Source organism: Hylobates moloch, unplaced genomic scaffold (genome assembly GCF_009828535.3).
Source record: "Hylobates moloch isolate HMO894 unplaced genomic scaffold, HMol_V3 SCAFFOLD_5, whole genome shotgun sequence".
Classification (NCBI taxonomy): Eukaryota; Metazoa; Chordata; class Mammalia; order Primates; family Hylobatidae; genus Hylobates; species Hylobates moloch.
In genome coordinates this window covers 68,610,557-68,635,031 of record NW_026652280.1, presented here as the reverse complement: position 1 = coordinate 68,635,031, position 24,475 = coordinate 68,610,557, and the positions used below count along the sequence as shown (strand labels likewise).

At 42.4% G+C, this 24,475-nt stretch overlaps 1 protein-coding gene across 1 annotated transcript in view; it reads right to left on the bottom strand.

Moving 5' to 3' along the window:
• The window catches only part of RAB31 (RAB31, member RAS oncogene family), a 163,316-nt gene that overhangs the window by 42,661 nt on the left and 96,180 nt on the right, over positions 1-24,475 (bottom strand). Inside the window, exons 4-5 of the mRNA XM_032152818.2 lie at positions 6,756-6,827; positions 5,709-5,815 (exon numbers count right to left, since the gene is read on the bottom strand). Of these exons, the coding sequence (XP_032008709.1) occupies positions 5,709-5,815; positions 6,756-6,827 (179 nt within the window). The remainder of the gene's footprint in view (positions 1-5,708; positions 5,816-6,755; positions 6,828-24,475) is intronic.

The window sequence follows — 24,475 nt, the reverse complement described above, 5'->3', positions numbered from 1 at the left end:
TAATTACATATGCAAAAATTTTTTGGAAAAAATCCAACCTTCGGTCATAACAAAAAACCTTCAACAAACTAGGAGCAGAAGGGAACTTCTTCAACAGAATAAAAAGGATATATGTAAAACCAGTTAGTGTGATACTTACTGGAGCAAGACTAAATGCTTTATCCTTAAGATGAAGAAGAAACAAGAATGTGCACTCTCATTACTTTTATTCCAGGCTGTTTTAGAGATTCCAGCCAGAGAAATTGGTCAAGAAAAAGAACTAAAAGGCACCCATATTGCAAAGGAAGAAGTAAAATAGTCTTTATTTCCAGGTAATATAATCTTGTATATAGAAAACTCCAGATAATTTACTAAAAAACAACTAAAATTAATAAATGAGTTCAGGAAAGTTATAGGATACAAGATAAACATACAAAAGTCAATTGCATTTCTACACACTAACAACGAGCAATGCCATAAATAAGAAAACAATCCCATTCATAATACCATCAAAAAAATCAAATACTGAAGAATAAATAAAACAAATGTGAGACTTGTAAACTGAAAGCTATAAAACATTGCTAAAAGAAATTAAAGAAGACCTAATAAAATGAAAAGACATTTCACACTGATGGATCGGAAGACTTAAAATTGTTAAGATGGGAATAATACCTGAATTGGCCTAAAGATTCAACACAATTTCTATTAAAATCAAAGTTGCCTTTTGTTTTTCAGAAATTAAGAAATAGATCCTAAAATTCATATGAAAATGTTAAGGGTCCAGAATAGTCAAACAATCTTGAAAAAGAGAACAAAGTTGAAGGACTCACAATTTTAAATTTCAAACTTACTACAAAGCTACAGCAATCAAAATAGTATAACACTGGTGTGAGGACAGATGTGTAGATCAACTAATAAAGTTAAGAGCACAAAAATAAGACCACATTTATGGCTGACTAGTTTTGGGCAAAAGTGCCCCCAAAAGATTCAATGGCAAAGAAACCATCTCTTCAACAACTGGTGCAGGGGTAATTAGATATCCACATGGAAAAAGATGAATTTGGACCCATATCTTACATTACATACAAAAAGTAACTCAAAATGGATGACAGACCTAAATGTAAGCACTAAGAAAACATTAATAAATATTTGTGATGTTCAATTAGCCAATCACTTGTGAACAAGAGATAAAAGAAAAACATGATAAGCTGGACATAAACTTTTGCACACAGTAAAAATTGTGAAAAGATAATCCACAGAATGAGAGGAAATATTTGCGAATTATATGTTTGATAAGAGACTTTTATTCAGAATACATAAAGAACTCTTAAAACTCGATAATAAAAAGACAATCCAACTAAAAATTAGGCAAAGGATTTGAAGAGACATTTCTCCAAAGAAGCTATACAAATGGCCAATAAACATATGAAAAGATATTTATTAACATCATTAGTCATTAAGAAAACCACAAGACACAATCTCACACCCACTAGGATGCCTATAATCAAAAAGACAGACAATAAATGTTGGTGAGGATGTGGATATCTTGCAGTTACTTTGGAAAACAGTCTGTGAGTTCCCCAAATTATTAAAAAGAGTTATCATATGACACAGAAATTCCACTCCTAAGTACATATCCTAGAGAGATGAAAACATACATCCACACAAAATTTGTCCATGATTGTTCATAGGAACATTTTTCATAATAGCAAAAAAGTAGAAACAATTCAAATGTTAATGTGTGAATGAATAAATAAAATGTGGTATATCCATACAATGAAATATTATTCAGCCATAAAAATGAATGCATCACTGACACCTGCTTAACTGAAAGAAGATGGTCACAAAAGACCACATATTGTATGATTCCATTTATGCAAAATGTCCAGAAAAAGCAAATTTAGAGGAAAAAAAAGGTAGATTAGTGATTACCAGGGCTGGAAGGAGGTGGAAATTGAGAGCAAGTAAAAATGGGCACGACGTTCTTCACAGAGTGATAGAAAGGTTCTAAAATTAGATATGAGATGATTGTACAACTCTAAAAATATACTAACAGTCGAACTGTATACACTTAAAACAGGTGATCGTGATGTTTTGTAATTTGCCTCAATAAAACATATTAAATGTTTAAAAATTAAAAATGAATTAGTGTCCAACTAGTCTTTCTCATTGACCTAATCAGAGTTTTAAAGGCAGTCAGCTTCTTGTTGCCTGATTTAATAACAAGTACCATCTAAAATAACTGTGTATAACAAAAGATATACATGCCACACTTTAAAACTCAACTGCAGGATCTTGAGGAGCCACATTCAGACCTCACTGAGGCCAAACAAAAGGAGAAAAGATACTACCAGGGAGGCTGGATGCATGGGACAGTGGCCCCATGACACTACCACTAGAGGTAGCAGCTGGATGGCCCTGCATTTTCTCCCACTGGGGATAGAGAGGCTGTGAGTAAATTCATGGTTGGAAGTGAGATGAATAGATTATGTTAGCTGGGGCACATGAAAATTGCACATTTAAGAATCAGCTGAGCACAAATCAGAATGCCCATCAAGAAGAATGCTGCACCTGTGCATAAAAGGCAAATTCCACCCTGAAACACAGCGTATCTTTGGGTGCTGGTAGCCATATCTATATGTCACAGATATGTTTTATCTGGCCAGGCTACACTTTTCTAGGAACTGTCCCTCTTCAAGACCACTTGCCTTCCCATTCTAATAGTAATGTTGGGAAATACCATCTCGTACTACCAATCCCCTCTTGGCCACACACACCTGTTCTTAACGTGGAGAATTCCTCCTTGGCATTTTAGACTGGAAATGAAGAGAATGCCAGGCCAGTATCTCTCCAGAGACTAACTCTGGAACATGTCAAATGCCAGAGCTGAGGGCAGTTCTGTTTTTACCATGTGGACACCAGTACCTTCCAATAAACTCCCCTTTCTCCTGAATTTCAGTTGTGCTTTGGTTCAACATAACCAAGAATCCTAAGTGATACTATTCAAGTTTAAATCGTTTTCTGCTTAAATTCTAGTCCACCAGCATTCCCACGATATATAAGACTTGGTTCCACTTAAAGGTGCACATTAGTCCCATAATTAGGGGGTTTTATAGACAGCACCTTCTCTTAGCAAAGGTCATCTCTACCCACACACCTCACCCTTCCCATGACAAAGGTTAAGGTGATTCTGCTGGGAACACTAGATGAGCAAGCTGTTTGAGGATTACAGTAAAGAAGGGAGACATCTGAACTAAGTCTGGGAAGTTTGAAGATTTGTCCAAATCCCAGAAAAACAAACGATTAACTGGTGTTTATGGCTGTTATTATAAACCAACCAGATGCAAGTTGATACAAACTTCTGAAATCCTAAAGAAACAGAACAATTTGTTAAATGCTATGTTAAGAGCCCTCCCTTCCCTTCCTTCCTTCCTTCCTTCCTCCTTTCCTTCCTTTCCCTCCTTTCCCTCTCCCTTTTGTTTTCTTTTTTTTTTTGGGACCGTCTCCCTCTGTTGTCCAGGCTCGAGTGCGGCGGAGTGATCTCGGCTCCCTGCCCCGGGCTCCCGTGATTCTCCTGCCTCGGCCTGCCGAGTACCTGGGATTGCAGGTGCACAACACCAGGCCTGGCTGGTTTTTGTGTTTTTGGTGGAGGTGGGGTTTCGCCGTGTTGGCCAGGCTGGTCTCCAACTCCTGACCTCGAGTGATCTGCCCGCCTCGGCCTCCCGAAGTGCTGGGATTACAGACGGAGTCTCGCTCACTCAATGCTCAAAGTTGCCCAGGCTGGAGTGTAGTGGCGTGATCTCGGCTCGTTACAACCTCCACCTCCCAGCCGCCTGCCTTGGCCTCCCAAAGTGCTAAGTACAGTCTCTGCCCGGCCGCCACCCAGTCTAGGAAGTGAGGAGCGCCTCTACCCGGCCACCCCATCTGAGAAGTGAGTAGCGCCTCTGCCCGGCCACCCCATCTGAGAAGTGAGTAGCGCCTCTGCCCGGCCGCCCCATCTGGGAAGTGAGGAGCGCCTTTGCCCAGCCGCCACCCCGTCTAGGAAGTGAAGAGCGTCTCTGCGCCGCCGCCCCATCTGAGAAGTGAGGAGCACCTCTGCCCGGCCGCCCCGTCTGGGAAGTGAGGAGCGCCTCTGCCCGGCCGCCCATCATCTGGGATGTGAGGAGCGCCTCTGCCCGGCCGCCCATCGTCTGGGAAGTGAGGAGCGCCTCTGCCCGGCCGCCCCGTCTAGGAAGTGAGGAGCGCCTCTGCCCGGCTGCCCCGTCTGGGAAGAAGTGAGGAGCGCCTCTGCCTGGCCGCCCCGTCTGGGAAGAAGTGAGGAGCGCCTCTGCCCGGCCGCCCCATGTGGGAAGTGAGGAGCGCCTCTGCCCGCCACCCTGTCTGGGAAGTGAGGAGCGTCTCTGCCCGGCCGCCCCCTCTGGGAAGTGAGGAGCGTCTCTGCCCGGCCGCCCTGTCTGGGAAGTGAGGAGCACCTCTGCCTGGCCGCTGTGCAACCTTCCAAGTGTGAAGTGACAACCTTCGTTGTAGAATGAATGAAGACACTGGCACTGATTATATAACACCTTGACAGCTATCTCAAGTCGTTGATGGTGGAGGTATTGGAATTATAGAAGAAAGCAAACACACAAATTTGACTAAAGGCAATTTTGTGACTTCTTTCTACTGGCCCTGGCAAACCAAGGTTATTCTGGATGGAAATAGCCTTGAAAAGGTGATATATATATGAACGTATCTGATTTTTTTTCCCTGTATAATTCTTACTTTGTGCATTTGATATTCAGTTGTGTTTGTAATCACGGAAAAATAGAAGCATATATTTTCTTTAAAAAAAATTAATAAATGACTCCCTGGGCATGGAGATGAGCAATGTAAAAAAAAAAAAAAAAAAAAAAAGGGCTTTTGCAAGATCCCCTTCCATCCATTATTTATTTCGCTTTGGTTTAATCACATTTTGATTAGCAAAACCAGAAGCATGATGTAGTTGTCTTTATGAAAATCAACTACTAGAATTCCTGAGAATTAAATTAACCAAGTGAATGGAGATACCACAAATTCACTATTTCCTTTTTTAAATAATGTATTTATTTAGTAAAATAGCTAGCTTACCAGGCTAGGTAAAGCTATCATCAAATCTCTAATTCATGTGTACTGGATCCCCACAACCTCCTTCCAGATACAAGAAGTTCAATAACCCAATACCACTGAGGGAAGTCAAGGTACTCACATACAATGTGTCATATTCTGATTTTAGAACAAAATAGTGAGATTATGTACTTGACTATATCCTTAAGATAAAATCTAGAACTAAAACAAACAGGTATGCTATGAAAAATATTAATAATTCTAATGGTCATTACCATAGGAAAGTGTTACTAAAATTGCGCTAGTAGTCATAATGATAATAATAATGGAAAAAGCAACAACAGAAATAATAAAACCATCTAGCCCAAAGATATGTGGAGTCAGGGATGTAACTGTGTTATGTACAGGAGTTATAATTTTAACATTTACCATTGTATGGTACATCAGATCTGTATTTCCCTGTCATTTTCCCTTATTTCTTCTCTGGTTGAATCAATGCCACATTGACTACCACAAGTGAAAGGCCATTAATTAAGTTATTACAATGAGGGCAGACATAACAAAGGCATGATACCTTTGTACACTCAGGGATGACACTCAGGGATGGAGGATAATATCTACACAAAAGAGATTTAAATGCATCTTACCTAATATCTGAGAGGTCGCACTTGTTTCCAGCGATGGCCATTACAATGTTTTCTGGACCGTGTTCTTTCAGCTCCTTGACCCATTTTTTCAAGGTATAAAATGAATCCTAAACCAACAGTATACACAAATCATTAGAAAGACTCCTCAATATAATATTTCAACTAAGCAGAAATACAAGCCCAGTACAATTTAATGGAGAAAAATATTTTTAGGAGACTCATGCAGATTAACATACTACCTCTCTCTAGGCACAAAAGTTAATGTTAGCTGAAATATACTTAAATAGACCATATAAAGTTTTCTAAAATTAAAACTTGATCTAGTTAAGAAAATCATTATCAGTGATTTTTCTCCTATAAATAACATTAATTTAAAATGATAGCCTGGACTCCGCATGAATAAGAATAACAGGACTAAGTAAATGCTCATGCTTACACCAAGAAAGAAACATATATTTAAAGTCCTGTCTTCCTGTTGGCCCTTCACTCACAATTGTCCTCTAGAAAACAGGCCAAGGGCAACACACCACATTTAGGTAGAAGAGGTCAGGAACTCGTGGAAAGTAACAGTGATGTGTCATTAAACTAACAGTCTTAGGTGCTGAGTCAACACTCCAGAGAAAAAAAGTAAATAATACAATTTGCAGGAGTGGGAAAAAATGTCATCAAACTACTGCAGTTATTTGTTGATGGAAGTCTAAGACCTTCAACATGATAACTAAAAATATACTTATATTATACATACACGCACAAAGATTTACTTACATACACACGAATGTTATGCTTGGCATTTTAAGTATGTAGTATGATTGAAACAGTAACAAAAATAAGTATTCTGTAATTATAAAGCATGCAGAAATTAAAAATGATTTTCCTTTTCTTTAAAAGCTGACATTCTGCAGAATAGCACTAGCAGGCATGACTTTGCCTCTACAGTCAATTTTAGGAATGAATGGTCGTTGTTTAATTTAGCAGATAAATATGGGATACTTTGTTACATATACATGAAATAAACTCACATCTAAATTCTGAAGGAGACATCCTTACCTGCTTGGTAATATCATACACGATAACAGCTGCAGCTGAGCCTCGGTAGTACATGGGAGCCAATGAATGAAACTGTTTAAGAACAACGAACAGTTTTAGGCCAAAGTGAACAGACTTTATTCAATCCCAAATTAAACATAAAAGTTTTATCCTACATCATCCCTATAGGATCCCTAAATTCCTTCCCCATCTAATTTTTCCAGGATTCGTATTATTATTATTATTTTTTTTTTTTGAGATGGTGTTTCACTCTTGTCACCCAGGCTAGAGTGCAATGGCATAATCTTGGCTCATTGCAACCTCCACCTCTTGGGTTCAAGTGATTCTCGTGCCTTGGCCTCCCGAGTAGCCAGGATTACAGGCATGCGCCACCACATCTGGATCAGTTTTGTATTTTTATTAGAGACAGAGTTTCAGCATGCTGGCCAGGTTGGTCTCAAACTCCTGACCTTAGGTGATCCACCTGCCTCAGCCTCCCAAAGTGCTGGGATTACAGGTGAGAGCCACTGTGCCCAGCCCCAGGATTCATATTAAATAATAAATTTTCCTCCTCATCAACACATATATATGCTTGTGGTTTATTGACCATGAAATCTACTCTTGGGTAAAGGCCAAAAACAAATTTTATTTTAAATGTTACCATCTTGTGAATTTTCTTTTCTCTGCTGCTCATCATTTCTCTAATATGACTGACTGACCCAGGGCAATCTCATTAGAATTATGTGGCAGTAAAGGAAAGATGTATGGCAAGGAGAGGGAAAGGGAACACTGGTGAAGATCACAGGACCCTTGCTGAGCCATTAATGAGGACCCATCAGCAAGGGCAGCCTTGGCAGCAGCTGCCTCAGGTCTGGAGGGCTGTCACCTCTCCAACGTGGGGCTTCCTCACCTACCTAAGGTCCACAAATGACAAGACAGCAGAGGAGCGCCATTCCAAAATGTTAACAAAGCAAGTGCTTCTGGTCACTAGCATCGTTCATCCCCAGACAGGAGAGCTCATTAGTCTCAGAACGCATACATCTTATGTATATTTTGGAGAAGGGTCCAGTCTTAATCTGCATATTTTTTTAAATTAAAAAGTATCCTGGAGGGGCTGAGTGCGGTGGCTCACGCCTGTAATCCCAACACTTGGGAGGCTGAGGCAGGCAGGATCACCTGAGGTCAGGAGTTTGAGACCAGCTTGGCCAATATGGTGAAACCCTGTCTCTACTAAAAATACAAAAATTAGCTGGGCATGGTGGCAGACGCCTGTAATCCCAGCTACTCTGGAGGCTGAGGCAGGAGACACACTAGAACCTGGGAGGCAGAGGTTGCAGTGAGCTAACATTGCAAAACTGCACTCCTGCCTGGAAGACAGAGTGAGACTCCATCTCAAAAAAAAAAAAAAAAAGTATCCTGGAGGGGTTTTGAAAGTCAATAAGAAAAAGATGGCTTAATAGAAAAATGGACAAAGATATATATAAAGGTAAATCACAGAAGACATATAAATTGCCAACAAATATTTTAAAACATGTTCAATTAGAATTGGAGGAACACCAATAAAAATAAGGAGACACTTATAAATTATTAAATTGTAAAAAGATTTGTGCTGTTCAGTGTTGGTCTAGGTTGGGAAGGGAGGCACACATACTCTACATGGAATGTGCTGAATATCTTCTTTCAAAGCAAATGCTGGTAATATAATCAAAAGTTGAAATGTGCGTCCCATTTGACCCAGCAATTCCACTTAGAGGAATATATACCGGAGTGACCATCACACACAGGAAGACACATCCCTGTGCTGTTTATGGGAGCAAACTGGAATTGACTCATGGTATAATGTTATGAACTGAATGCTTGTGTCTCCCCTAAAATCCATGTATTGAAACCCTAACTCCCAACGTGGTGGTATTAGGAGGTGGGGCCTTTACGAGGTAATTAGGGTTAGATGAGGTCACAGATGGGATTAGTCCCTTATAAGGAGAGAAGGAGACCAGATCTCTCTTCTCTCCCTGCCCTACCCCTACGTGAGATACAGCAAGAAGGCGAGTATCTGCATACCAGGAAGGGGGCCCTCACAGGCACTGAATCTGCCGGCACCTTGATCTCAGACTTCCCAGCTCCCAAATGGTAAGAAATCAACGTGTGTTGTTTAAGCCATCCAGTCTACGTTACTTTGTGCACAGATTAATACATATATGTATGTAATGATATTCTATAGCCATTAAAATGATGATTTATAGGAAAAGAGATCTTTGACATACCGTTAGATGAAAAATAGTCTCAAAACAGCACATATAGCATATAATTGATCATTTATTATGTGGTTAATTTATCATTATATGATAATATAATGTAGGGTAAAATGTATGTGAGAGTATGTCTCCATGAGCAGGAATAACACAAGGTTCCTCTAAATCTTAACAGGTGGGATTTCCAGCGATTTTTACATTTTCCTTATAAGCATCTGTATAGCATAAATTTTTATAATGAGTTTTAAGTAACATGGTTTTTAAGTTTTGAACAAAGCAGCTGTTTTTATTGGGTAGCGAGGAGACAGCAGGGAGGAAGGAGAAGTGGATCCTGAAGCTTTTCTGGCAAGTGACAAAACCCTAACTCATTATTTTCTTTCCCACGATACTCATCATTGGATCAATACTTGCCAAACTGAAATGATGGTATTTGGAAATCTGAGTCCCCAGGTTTCCCTGTTACCGCACTGAGGAATGCCGGTGAGGCACTAACAACAGTGTGGAAAGGAAGTGGGTCACCCTCCCTGCCTCCAGTCCCTCCATGCAGGTCTCCATCCTGAAGAGAAAGGACTCTGGAGCCTCTGTGGGTTTCAGAAAAGGGAGAAGGTTGGATGAAGCTCAGGGTGAACCAAGGAGTTCACAACTGAACTGCGCCGTAGCCGAAGATGCTGAAGGGCCGGCGCCACCCACTGCCCCCATTCCAGAACGCACTTGGGGACAGCGACATTTGCCATGCATGCCTTTCCATACTCACTGACTGCCCAACACTGTGTTTGGCATAATTATTAGGCATCCATAAATCTATTTTTAACCCACCATTTGGCAATCTACTCCTTACACTTAAAAAACAAAATCAGATTCCTGCCCAAAGGAAGGAAAAAGCATAATTTTTTTGAAACATTCCTACTTTTCAAAGGATAAGGACCACAGATAAAGTCTCCTTTTACCCCAATTATACAAAATGCCCATTTTTTTTTTCAAAATAGCCTCCATATAAGAGTGGTTCACGTAAACACAAAAAGTAGCAGTCAATACAAACTTTATTTCCCAAAAGTAAAGATATTCATGGACTCAAGCTCAAAGAGGAGCAAACTGAGGGTGTCTTCTAAGACAGAGAGAGTTCATTTTAGGCTAAAGCACCATGAACTAAATCTAAAACGGTCACTGGCATGGAGGTCTCATGAATTATTGATGAGATCTTGGTATATAATGCATTACTCATTCTTTCCTTCCTCCAAATGGAATCACTTTGAAATAAATCTCTGTTGGTGAAGCCACTTAAATGACTTTATTGCTGGGGACTTGAGGGTTTTAATGAGTTAGAAGTTCATGTCTCAGTTCCAAAACCCAATAATGCATTGACCAAAGGGTGATCTTGGCAGAGGACAAAAAGATAAATCACTTCTAGTCTACAACGTATATGCTTTTCCCCCTTACAAATAGAAAACAAAAGCACCACAATCAGCCTCAGTACTCAACATGACATAATTCAATTCCTGTGGGGTCAGAATTAAGACTGATGGAATGCTCACATAAAAAGATTCTTCTAGAAATAAAGTTCATAGTCACAGGGGGCTGATAAAGCTTTATTTTTACATCTTACCTGGAAAGGTTATTTGAAAATTAGCACAACAGATGCCAATTCAAAATCTCTTCTTCCCTGACTACCCAGCAAAACATCTAGAAGACCAAATTAAAATGTTGAGAAATTTTTCAGATGTCATTCAATTATTTAGAATGGCACGGGGAACTGTGAAAACCCAGTGTGTCTCCTCAAAAGAAATAGTTGTTTATGTCCTTAGTGTGTGTGATTATTTGTTTTCTAATTGCTGGAGGTCCCTATGGTAGGGGAGAAGGGAATGGCCTTCTTCAGGCTCTTGGAACTTCTCAGACTGCTCAGCTTTCGCACATGGACATTAACCCTGCCCGCAGCTGGTAGAAAATAAATGAGCATGACCTTTCTGGAAAGCAGCTGGACAGTGTGTTTCAAGAATCTTGCAAATGTTCAGATACTTTGATTTGACAATTCCACCTCTTAAGGGAATAATCAGAGATGGTTACAAAGTAACCAGAATTCATTTGAGAATTATCAACGATGCTGAAAAATTGTAAGCAAGCTCAATGTCTAACAATTAAGGAATTGACACATAAATTTTGGCTTAGCCATATGATGGAATATCCAGCAGCAATTAGACTTAGGTGTTTGTAAAATATTAAATGGTGCATGAGGCAAGACAGCCTAGTGTGGTATTTTCCTGAGGGTCTTCTGCAGAACACTAGCCCACGTGGAGGTGGCCAGGAGAAAAGGTTTCCTGGCCAAATAAGTTTGAGAAACACCACATATAATAATGCCTCCCTGGAGGTTTACAAAGCATAATTAGTGCATTAAAGGCCCTGAAAATTTTCTACAGTAAAGAAACCTATTTATTTTGGTTTTAGTTCAGAATTCCCATTCATTTTTAAAATCTTGTTTTCAAGTAGTATTTATTAACATCTAGGGACCCAGCGTGATCAAGAATCACCTTAGGGGAAGTGAAGAGAACTGGACTCAAAGAGAGTCCTGAGGCTTGGCTTGGCTCTATCCTGCTTTTCTTATTTTGTGAAACTGCTGCAGTGGGTGGGGTCAGAGACAAAGCTGAGGTTTTTCCAGCTCTGTGACAACCCTTCAGAGCTCACGGCCAAGGTGAAAACAGGCTCAGGATGGAGGCTCTCGCCTTCCCTGTAGCGAGCACCTTTTGTTTTCCCATCCTGTACTGCCCTATGTGTGTGCGTGCGCGCGCACACATCCACACTCCTCAGCAGCACAGTGGAAAGTCTTATTCCAGGAAATCTCCTAATCCTTTAGACCACCTACTCTGCCTCAGGCAACATTCCTTAAATTCAGGTTTGTGGCATCGTAAATTCTACAGCAACAGAATCCTGCAAGTCGGGAATGAGCAGTGGTGGAAAATACATGAAGTTTCCAAACAAGCACAGCTCCAGCTGGGCTCTGCCTCCCAGATGAGAATTATCCAAGCCAGAATGCTCTGGCATCAGGTCCAGGAACTCGGAGTGATGGGCTTTGTATTATGATTTCCAGAGGACGCTCTGTCCCTGTTGAGTCGCTCAGGCTCGGCCTGGGCGCCTGTGCTGCTCTGTGGCGGGTCAGGTGCAAGGCCACCATGAGGGAGAGTCAAGGGCAGATGCCAAAAAGAGCCCAAGGTCCACTGGGATTCAAACAAAGACAGAAGGGGTAGAAGAAAATTCCTGAAATTCTCAACATTTTCAGCTGGCAAAAGTTGAATGGAAAAACACATTACTGAATGTTCTTTCTGTGCCATTCAGAAGAATGCTTCCGACTTTTACATAGACCCTCTCTCTCCACAGAAAAGCAGAGGCCTAGTTAATATGCCTCCTCAGATGTCCTAAAACCCGAGTGTATGCAGAGTTGAATGAAACGGGACTGGGAGACAATACATCGAACTGTTAAGATGTTCTCTCTGAATAATGGCAGTACAGACAAACCACCACTTGCTTTGCTATTTCTGAATTATTCAAAAAACGTTTCTATTATATCATGATACATTACTTCTGCAATGACAGGGGGTGTCTTTTTCTTTTTTTCCCTTTCTTTCATTTTTCTTTGAATGTGTTGTTAGAGCCGAAAAGCTTTCTCAGCATTCAGGGATCCAAGGGTTGAAGCAACAGTACCAGGAGGAAGCTGGGTTTTAGAAGAGACCTGATGAGCACCTGACTCCTTTCTGACAAATGTGCTGCAAGTCTCATTTAGCAGAAAATGACACAACACAAATCCAAACATCTTTCCTCAAAAACGGTGTTGGGAGGAAGGCATGGATTACTTTTATTGATTGACTGGGACAGGGTCTCGCTCTGTAGTCCAGGATGGAGTGCAGTGGTGTCACCACGGCTCACTGCAGCCTCAATCTCCTGGGCTCAATTAATCCTCTCATCTCAGCCTCCCAGGTACCTGGGACTACAGGTGTGTGCCACCATATTCGGTTAATTTTTTTTTAAAGTTTTTATAGAGACAAGGTCACGCTATGTTGCCCACGCTGGTTCCAAACTCCTAGGCTCAAGTGATCTTTTTGCCTCAGCCTCCCAAAGTGCTGGAATTAAAGGCATGAGCCACTGCACCCCGCTGGATTAGTGTTTTTTATAAAGACAATGTAATGAACTGGAATATTCCAATCCCTAGAATAATGTATAAAAAAAGAAATCAATGATTTGATATGCTGTAGAAATGCATTTTTTCCCACCCATGAAATTGTCCAAGGGCAGCGAACCTCAGCTCATATACCTGCATGTTGGCAAACAAGTGGAATTTCCTAAAACTCCAGAACTATGCCCCACCCCACTCCCAGGTATGTCTATTCGCAGCATACACAGCCACCGTGCTATGCATTTGGGGGGAAAACCAGGATGGTCACGACGATCGTAGAAAGTTGGTCTCATCTCGCCCTCTCTCCGCTCTGCCCAAGTTGGTTTGGTCTCTCCCGTCCTTAGCCTCAGGGTCACAGTAAGTATACCATGTTCAAGACAAGACCCCACCGTGCGGGACAGTAACCTCGCTGCACAGCCCTGAGGAGGCCTCCGAACAGGCCCCATCACACCAGATGCACTCAAAAACATACGGTATCATTCCCCCAATGCACCTAGCGCCCTGGACTCTGCACTTTGCTGTGTGCCAACCCAGGCTAGCCAGCAAGGCCTTCAGACCCGGCCCCAGCTCTCACACAGCCGTGCCTCCCTTCCTCTCCAAGCAAAGTTCGTCTTGCCTTGACTGGACCTCCAAAGTTTCCACGAGAGCCTTCAGATATCCAGTGAGCTCCAAACTGGCCACACAGCCACCAGACAGATCCTGTTTTGAAGTGCTGGATTATGATATTTATTTACACTGACCACAGAATGTATTTATTTTTAACTTTTATTGTGGAAATTTTCAAGCATGTCCACAAGAGAGACTAGAATAATGGACTTCCATCTTCTCATCCCCTGACTTCAAGATCACCACTAACACATGGACCATTGGCTTCCTTTCCACCTCGTCTCACCTCCCGCTCCATTCCTACCCCTGGAGTCTTTTGAAGCAAATACTTGACATCATCTTATGTTAACTGAACATCAGAGTGATTGATTTCTTCCTATATAAATCTGATTGTTTCACTTCCCTGTTCAGAATCCTTCAAACTTAGTATAAAACCCAAGCTCCATTCTGTGGCGTCTTGGGTGGGCCCCGGTCCCTTCTCTGGCCCCTCCCCTGCTTGTCTCCCGCCCCGGCCTTCTCGCTGCTCCCTAAACACAGAGGCAGGCCCACCGAGCCTCCGCACCTTCCCTGATGCCTTCTGGCAGCCTAGACCCTCCTCCACCAACATCCTCAAGGCCCCTCCCTCACTTCTGTCACACCTTTAATCAACTGCCACCTATCTGGACCATACAAGGATCAACAATTTTAATGATGAACAACTAATCAATAAACCTGTGAAACGAGAGGACACAGATTTTTTTGAGATGAAGTCTCACTGTGTTGCCCAGGCTGGAGTGCAGTGGGGCGATCTGGGCTCACTGCAAGCTCCGCCTCCCGGGTTCACACCATTCTCCTGCCTCAGCCTCCCAAGTAGCTGGGACTACAGATGCCCGCCACAACACCCGGCTACTTTTTTTGTATTTTTTTAGTAGAGATGGGGTTTCACCGTGTTAGCCAGGATGGTCCCGATCTCCTGACCTCGTGATCCGCCTGCCTCAGCCTCCCAAAGTGCTGGGATTACAGGCGTGAGCCACCGCACCCGGTTGACACACAGCTCTTAAATGGTGGAAAAGACTTTGAACACAGGTCTTGACTCCAAATTCCATGCATTTTCCGTTCCTGTGTTGCTTCTCTGAAATGAAACGTTGCTTCAGTTGATATAATTAAGACACAGGTTTACATCAAATGTATTCATTCATTCAACAAACAGTGCCTCACTGTTTGCACACTCAGTATGTGGCAGGCACTGTTCTGAGCAGCAGAGAAACTGGAGTGTGGTGGGCAGAACAGTGTCCCCCAAAGAGGTCCATGTCCTAATCCCCATCACCTGTGACTATGTTAGGGTACATGGGAAGGGGAATAGGGCTCATCAGCTGACCTTCAGGTGAGGACATTATCTTGCATTCCTTGGATGGGCCCAGCGTCCTCACAAGGCTCCTCAACAGTGAAAGAGAGAGGCAGGGGAGTGGGAGAGAGATTTGAAGATGCTACTCTGCTGGCTGTGAAGACAAAGGAAGGGGCTATAAGCCAAGGAATTCGAGTGGTCTCTGAAAAAGGCAAGGAAACAGATTCTGCCCTTGTACCTCCAGGAAGGATTAAGGCCTGCAGATATTTTAATCTTATTCCAGTGAGACCCATTTCTTTTTTTTTTTTTTAATCTTTTTATGTTTTTGTTTTGAGACAAGGTCTCATTCTATTGTCCAGGCTGGAGTGCAGTGGTGCAATCTCGGCTCACTGCAGCCTCAACCTCCTGGGCTCAAGTGATCCTCCTGTCTCGGTCTCCTGAGTAGCTGGGATTACAGCTGCATGTCACCACACCTGGCTAATTTTTAAAAAACTTTTTGTAGAGATGGGAGTCTCATTATGTTGCCCAGGCTGGTCTTGAACTCCTGGGCTCAGGTGATCCTCCCGTCTCAGCCTCCAAGTAGCTGGGACCACAGGCATGAGACCCATTTCTGACTTCTGACCTTCATAGCTCTAAGGGAGTCTATCTGTGTTGTTTTAAGCCACTGAGTGTGTGGCAATCTGTTACAGCAACAACTGGAAACAAAAAGAGAAAGTGAAGAAGGTAACAAGGTCCCTGCCCTCAAAAAGTGTCCTCTTTTCTTGGAGTGAGGGAGAGTCTGGCACCTTCCACGGGGCCACTCTGGATGCAGAGGTCTTTCTACGGCGAGTCCGTGCTCACTGCAGCCCAGTTGCCTCTGTTAGGACAGGCTGTCAGCGCCTCAGGAGCAGGTTCTTCTGTTACCAAACAAAGTCTATTTGTTAATTTCCTACTCAAGAATGACACTCATAGGCTTTATAGGCCTTTTCTCCTGTATTTTAGCCAGACTTAGGAAATTAGCTCCATAAAAGAAAAGAAGAGGACAGAAGGGAAAGGGAGGGGAAGGGAGGAGAGGAAACAAAACTAGATGAAGTGCTTCTTAGACTCTCGGCAAATCCACCTCCGGACCCCCTGAAACTCCTGTCTCAGCGGCTCTGTGTCTTGGCCCCACGTCCTCTGAGACTTGGCAGAACGGAAACTTGGCCTCCACCCAAGAGGCACAGACAGTGCCTCATAATTAGAAGCTACTCAGGGCATCCCAAACTAAAACACATGCCAGCAAAATGTCATTGCCTGACCTGGGAGGGTGTTCATCCAGTGCAGTCACTGTACCTCCCTGGAGCAGCCTGTCCCCACCAAGGAGGGGGCATATGGAAGAAGGGGACAAGCACTGGAGAGCAAAGGGCAACAGCAGGGTCTCCAGTGACAAAAGAACCCCCAAGGGGCAAGAGGCAGGCTGGGAGCCTGTGTGTAAGCAGAAGCCTGTCCACGCAGCTCTGAGGCTTTCCCCTCTGCCCGCCTCTGTGTCCCCACGGCCCAGGCCACATCACTCACTGCCAGCATGGCCACCTCCTGGGCTCAGGGCAGAGCTGTTTACAGTGTTTCCCTAAGAACTCCCGAAAGGTATCTTCGTATATGAACATGTCCTTCCTCCTTCTCTCCCGTCACTGGCATTCTGACACCCAGGAGGGCTGTTCTGCACCTAGATTCCTATTTTCTTACAGAACACAACCCCCCCAAACGGCACGACAGTCCTGGGGGCCACGTCTGTGGACGGAGGCAGCCCCCGCTCCACCTGCACAGCTGCTGTCAGGGTCCCCTTATGCCCTCTCCAATACCTCTGCTCACACTTCGCTTTTGTAGTTTCCAGCACCAATTTTCAAATATCAATGAAACTCTTCCATTGTAAAGTGCTTAATGAAGGATTCCTGGGGCTTCTCCTTAAAGGAGCTCAGCAGGCATGGCCCTCACCACAGCCGTTTATCTCACTTTAACAGCATAAACCCCATCTTCAAGCTCCAGGCCTGCCTCCTCCCCACACAATCGTCACTCAATTTTCTCTTTCAAGAGAGTTACTAGGGGCATGGAGGAAGGGACTATTTCCCTTGCCGGGATCTCAGTTTGCATTGGTTGAAAGCAGTCATCCCGGCCTGGACAGTATAGTGAGACCTCGTCTCTGAACAAAAAACAAACAAAAAATATTAGCCAGGCATAGTGGCTGGTGCCTACAGTCCCAGCTACTCGGGAGGTTAAGGCAGGAGGATTGCTTGAGTCCAGGAGGTCAAGGCTGCAGTGAGCTATGATCGCACCACTGCATTTCAGCCTGGGTGACACAGCAAGACCCTGTCTAAAAAAAAAAAAAAAGAAAGGAAAAAGAGAAGAAAAGAAAGCACAGTGCTCTTGTGAAAGGGGTAGGGAGGAGAGCAAAAACTCACTTGTACTCTATCCTCTCCCATGAGGAGGAATGCCTACAAAAACGTTCTATCGTGGGCTGGTGGGGATGGTGCAGGTCAGGGGCAGGATTCCGGGCTGTGCTGCTGGCTGGTGTTGTAGGCGGGCCTGTATTTCCAATGGCTGCAGGAGAAAGAAAGGAGCTGCTCATTCTGAGCTTGTGAGAGGCTCCATTCTTCAAGAACTTCCAAAGGTCAAAATTTCCTCTGACTTTACTAACAGCCTATGAATAGTGAACCACTTTTTTGACCATAGATGCTGGGGCCCTGAAGAAAGCAGGAAAGACAGCAAAAGAGTTTCTTTGGATGTCTGTAAAGCCTGAATTTGACCTCAGCTATCTGCTGCCTCCAGTTCCTTTGCTTTCTCAAGGACCCATTCAGACCCAGCAATTCCGCACAGCTTTGCGCCAGTGCATCCCAGCCCTCTGGGCATATGATCTCCAAACACCTAACCTTTCAAACCATGCAGACTGGCAGTCGCTTGCAAAATTAATCTGAAGGAGGTGAGCAAGTGGTATGGCTGAACAGCCTGGGGTGCCCAGATCTCCTGACTGCATGCATTAAACCGTGGGCTCCTGGAGGGTGTGAGTGTGGTTCCCTCTTACAGGCATGCACCACCACACCCAGGTAATTTTTTAGTTTTTGTAGAGACAGGGTCTCACTATGTTGCCCAGGCTTATCTTGAACTCCTGGGCTCAAGCTGTCCTTCCACCTTGGCCTCCCAAAGTACTGGGATTAAAGGTATGATTCACTGTGCCTGACCTAATTCTTTATTCAAAATTTTTTCTCTGAGGTCAGCATTTCTAACCTACATGTAGATTCCAAAGAGTTGAAAGACAGCTGGCAACTTCCTTATCGTTGATAATTTAAAGGTTTAAGGAGCAGGTAACCCCAAAGTCATCTACAAAGTCAACATAATCCTGACCAAAATCCCAGCTGGATTCTTTTGATAAATATTTACAAGCTGATCCTAAAATTCATTTGGAAATGCGACATACACAGGATAGCTAAAACAATCTTGAAAAAGAACAAAGTTGGAGAACTCACATTTTCCAATTTGAAAGCTTACTACAAAGCTACAGTAATCAAGACAATGTGGTATTGGCATAAGGAGAAAAAATGTATATCAAAGGAATAGAACTGAGAGTCCAGAATCAGAGCCTCAAATTTATGGTCAGGTGATTTTCAACAAAGGTGCCAAGACAATCGGGCAAAGAACAGTCTTTTCAATAAACTGTGTTGGGACAACTGGACAGCTGCCTGCAAGAAATGAAGCTGGATCCTGTCCTTACGACATGCACAGAAATTAACTCCAAATGCATCACAGGGATAAAAGTGAGAGCTAAGACTATAAAACTCTCAGAAGAAAATGCAGGAGTAAACCTTTACGACCTTAGGTTAGACAAAGACAAGTGTTGGTGAGAATATGGAGAAACTAAAGCCTTATACACTGCTAGTTTTCCACTTTGGAAAACAGTTTGGCAATTCCTCTAAATGCTAGTCATAGAGTTACCATATGACCCATCAATTTCACTTCTAGATACATACCTAAGAGATTTTTAAAAACATACATCTGGCCGGGCACGGTGGCTTACGCCTGTAATCCCAACACTTTGGGAGGCCGAGGCAGGTGGATCACCTGAGGTCAGGAGTTTGAGACCAGCCTGGCCAACATGGTAAAACCCTGTCTCTACTAAAAATACAAAAAATTAGCCAGGCATGGTGGTGACTGGCTGTAATCCCAGCTACTGGGGAGGCTGAGGCAGGGGAATAGCTTGAAACCAGGAGGCGGAGGATGCAGTGAGCCAAGATCGCACCACTGCACTCCAGCCTAGGTGACAGAGCAAGACTCCATCTCAAAAAAAAAAAAAAAAAAAAATACATCTACACAAAGAATTGTACATGAATGTTCACAGCTATTCATAATAGCCAAAAAGTTGGGGGAAAGTGGATATCCATCAACTGATGAGTGGCTAAACAAAATGTGGTCTATCCATACAATGGAATATTATTCTGCCATAAAAAGGAAATACTTTTATGACCCACACCACAATGTGAACCTTGATAATCTTATCCTAAGTGAAAGGATCCAGTCACAAAGAACCACAGGTTGTATGATTCCATTCGTATGAAATGTCCAGATTAGGCAAATCTAGAGACAGAAGGTATCCCAGGGCTGAGGGATGTAGAGGGGGAACTGCAAGTGACTGCTAATTCATAGGGGTTTCTTTCTGGACTGATAAAAATGCTCTAAAATGGATTGAGCTGATGGTTGAACAATTCGGAATGCACCAGAGCCCACCAAGGTGCATACTTTAGATGGATGAATTGTATGGTACGTGAATTGAATCTCAGTAAAGCTGTTTTTAAATAAAGAAAAGAGGCTGGTAATACTCCACATACTGATAGTCAACACAGAAACAAATGTGGACAGAAGCAATTTTCAGTGAATGTGATTTCTAACTGCTAAAGCTCCAAGGTGGGTTATACAGGAAAGATGAAAGTTGGCTCATCTGCTTCCGAGGCCAACAGAGAATGAGGACAGAAAGCTCAGAGACAGAAGCTTGAGTGGGTCTAGAACAGGTAAGGAGGGGGTCAGGGAAAGAACTCCCTGCCAAGGAAAAAGTACAGAGAATTCCACTACTGCCGCTTCACTGCGCTCTTTTTAGAAACCATTTTCCAACATGGGGAGGGGTCGTCTGAGCCAAGAGGAAGGAATAAATATATCTTCAGAGCCATGGAAAGTCAAACATTAGCTCTACAGCTTCAGGTTTTTTAATGGGAAATTTGTGTTGGAACGTCATGAACTGTAAAAGTATAGCATGGTGGAAAAAAATGGAAGGGAGATGGCTGAAGAAAGTTTCAGGTTGGAAGAAGTTGGTCCTCCATGGTATATAGAGCAAGAGAACCCAGGAGGGGCCTCTGGTAGATTAAAGTATTATCCCCAGCTCTTCACCTCTCCATGAACCCATGCCCTATTTATGCCAATGTTGCTTTTCAGTTCCTCTCACTAAAAGCCACTCTATGTGTTGACTCTAGGCTTCTGCAGGGAGCTGGGCAGGTAAATTCCCTTCTGTCAGCTGTGGACCGCTCTAGGCATGGCTTCTGTGTAGATCCTTGGAAAGGTGCCTGCTGACCTGCTACTCTGTACTGTTCACAGCTTGGTGTGAAGCAGAAACCAGCACAATAACCCATTCCAAGAGGACAGGATAAAAACTTCCCAAAGGCCACACTGATGGTACAACAGAGGAAGCCCAGTGGCACTCTTCCGCTCTTCATAGCCCTTGGTGGTACCAACACACCATGCACAAATCTTACAAATGTCAAGCTTCCAACAAATGGGATTCAACTGGGAAATGGTTAAATTTCTCAAAAAACATTTTTGTTAATAGACACACCCTATGAATTACCATATCGCCACTGAATGAATGAGACAGGATGCCCATGACACACAGTTGGATTAAAAAAGCAACATTCAGACAGAGTATCAAGAATGAATAGGCTGGGCACAGTGGTGCGCCTGTAGTCCCAGCTACTCTGGAGGCTGAGGCGGGGGAATCGCTTGAGCCCAGGAATTTGAGACTATAATGAGCTATGATCATGCCATGGCACTCCAGCCTGGGTGACAGAGTGAGACCCTGTCTCTAAAATAAATAAATAAAAATAAATAGAATGAATACTCTCTTATACAAAGAGGAGGAGGATCCCTTTAGATTCCTGTGCTCAGGGGAAGAAAAAATAATTTTCCAAGAGTACAAATTTGTACCACAAATATAAGACAGAATTATTACTAGGCAGTAAGTAGGGCATTAACCAGAATGCTGTGTATGTTAGGCAGAACTTGGCGCAATAATTCCACAAATAAATAAATACTGAGTTATGAACACAAGCAAACCACTGAGTTGAGCTTTCTTCCTTTAAGGACACAGAAATCTATGTCTTTGGCCAGGCTTGGTGGCTCACGCCTATAATCCCAACACTTTGGGAAGCCAAGTGAAATGGACTGCTTGAAGCCAGGAGTTCAAGACCAGCCTGCACAACATAGCAAGACCTCATCTCTACAAAATTTTTTTTTGAGACGGAGTCTTGTTCTTTCACCCAGATTGGGGTGCAGTGGTGCAATCTCAGCTCACCGCGACCTTCGCCTTCTGGGTTCAAGCGATTCTCTTGTGTCAGCCTCCTGAGTAACTGGGACTACATGTGCCACCACATCCAGCTACTTTTTCTATTTTTAGTAGAAACGGGTTTCACCATGTTGGCCAGGCTGGTCTCGTACTCCTGACCTCGTGATCCACCCACCTCGGCCTCCCAAAGTGCTGGGATTACAGGCGTGAGCGACCGTGCCTGGCCCAATTTTTTTTTTTTTTTTTTTAATTAGCTGCACATAGTGGCATACACTGGTAGTCTCAGCTACTCAGGAGGCTGGAGCAGGAGGATTGACTAGGCCTGGGACTTTGAGGTTGCAGTGAGCTATGATTGCATCACTGCACTCCAGCCTGGGTGACAGGGTGTGACCCTGTCTTAAAAAGATCAAATAAAATAAGAAAGAAAAAAAGAAATCTGTCTTTATATTGTCAAATCATAAACCCAAAGTGATTGTTTGTTTAAAATTATGAAAACTAAAAGAACAATAACAGATTTCTATGATGATAAAGAGGGGTAATAAAATTCACTGGACTCCAATAATTAATGAGACAGAACAAATAGCAATAGGCACAAGCAACAGCAGGGAATTTATTTTTAGCTCAAACGTTAGGCAACATCATTATAAGCACAATTAAAGCCAGCAACAAGCTGCCAAAACAATTGAAAAATTGCCATTACTGGAGAGATGCAAGACTCCACCAGGGGACACCAGACAAGGACAGCCCGAGGACAACGAAATCAGGCCGTCGAGGGCTGGGGAGATCAGGTGACCACACTGCCATATGGATATCACTCACACGCTCTCCACAAATCTAGACTCTAAAAATGTTCACTTTGAAATCGTTATCCCAAACTAAATCCGTCTTCCTCGAAGTATAAAGAAAGAATATCCCTCCTGTGGAGGCATGCCTTGCACGTATAATACTAGTGGTTTCCTTAAAATTATGAATGTATCAGTGGAGTCAGATGTCTACAACCTCTAAAAGTCAAATTTTAGGAAAAGCAATCACAATAATTAGAATTACGATCATTTGAAAACTTGCCGCTGGTATTTTTCTTTGCGATGGTAAATGGAGCAAACTACAAACTACAATAGTCATTTTAGCAGAGTTCAAGTTTCTTCAAAAGACTATTCCTTGAATAGCCTGTTAGAGGTAAGTGTTAAACATTCTGTTTTGATCACACAGAAATCTCTCCTTTGTGACACTGTAATATCAAATGAAAACAGCAGGCTATAAAGAATCACAATCCCATTGATATAAAATTATCAATCACATACAGATATCTGAAGAATGGTCATCTAATATCCATAGTGGAAATATCTGGGTAGTGGGAGTTTGGATAGTTTTACTTTCAACCATATGGTTTTTTGTGTGATTTTTCAATCAAAATAAAATTAAAAAGCTCAGGACCCAGACTGCCGGATTCAATTTTCAGCTTTACACCTTATTAGCTCTGTGACATTGTGCAAGTTATTTAATGTCTCTGTGTCTCAATGACCTCACCTGCAAATGGGAATAAGGACAGTTTCTACCTCAAAGTGCTTTTGCAAGGAGGGCTGAATGCTTCAGTACACACAGGCACTCAGAACAGTACGTGGAACACAGCAAGTCATCAGGGAACGTCCGCCAGCAGGAGAAGCAGAAGCATTGCTGACATTAAGCCAGCGATTCACAAAATTGACTTACTGTGTTCATTAAAGGCAGCTGCAAAAGCAACTATTTCATAGCCAGAGGTAAAAAGGGAATCAAGAAACTCTCTCTGCTTAAGTTTACATAACAATAAAAACAAAAAACCAGCAGATCAACTACAAGTAACACACACGTATATCAAGAAGTGAGGTCTCTAAGTAGACATTTTTCCTTGAATGGGTCACCTCATTTGAGGAATAGGCAGGCACAGCTGACGGAGTTGAAGAGGTGCCCCAGGCAGCTGCTTCCCGTGCACAGAAGTCTGTGTTCTCAATTTAGCAGAAAAATAGAAGACTTTCTAATGAGGTTAGCATTTATAGGCCAGAATATTCATCCTAATTTGTTTCTTAAAACTGTTTAAAATGTACTTTTTAAGAAAATGTGTTTTATTTAAGTATTTAATATAACTTTAATTAATATTTACTTCAGCAATTCTGAAGGTCTTTTAAAGCATGTATTCTAAAGCAGAATTCATAAAAGACAAGATTATTGATTTGACCCTAAAAAACAAGTTTGACCATTAGAAACCTAAAATAGAAATTATAATATAAATAACAAATGGAGACATTATGTATAATTTAATGTTAAGAGATTCTTACAAATTACCCAAGAAAAAAGTGGGTAAAGCTATAATCATTCAATTATTAAGATCAGAAATGAAAAGGCTAAAAAATATGAAAAAAGTTTAAAGTCATTAGAAAGCAAATATATATTTTTTAAAGGATTATTTTTTCTTTCTCATTTTAATATAATACTTACTTTGGGTAAAAGTGAAAGTACATAACAGTGAAACACTGTGGGTCCAAATAACAGGTGGATTTTACAGTATGTATCAGAGACTGAACTAGCAATTCCACATCTACAATTTTAGATTAAGATTAAGTGCATATTTTAGCACGCTTCTTTTAGCTTTATTTTATTTTATTTTTTAAATTTCAGTAGGTTTTTGGGGAACAGGTGGTGTTTGTTTACAAGAGTAAATTCTCTAGTGGTAATTTCTGAGATTTTGGTGCACCCATCACCCAAGCAGTGTACACTGTACCCAATGTGTAGTTTTTATCCCTCACCCCCACTCCCACCCTTTCCTGCAAGTCACCAAAGTCCATTGTATCATTCTTATGCCACTGTGTCCTC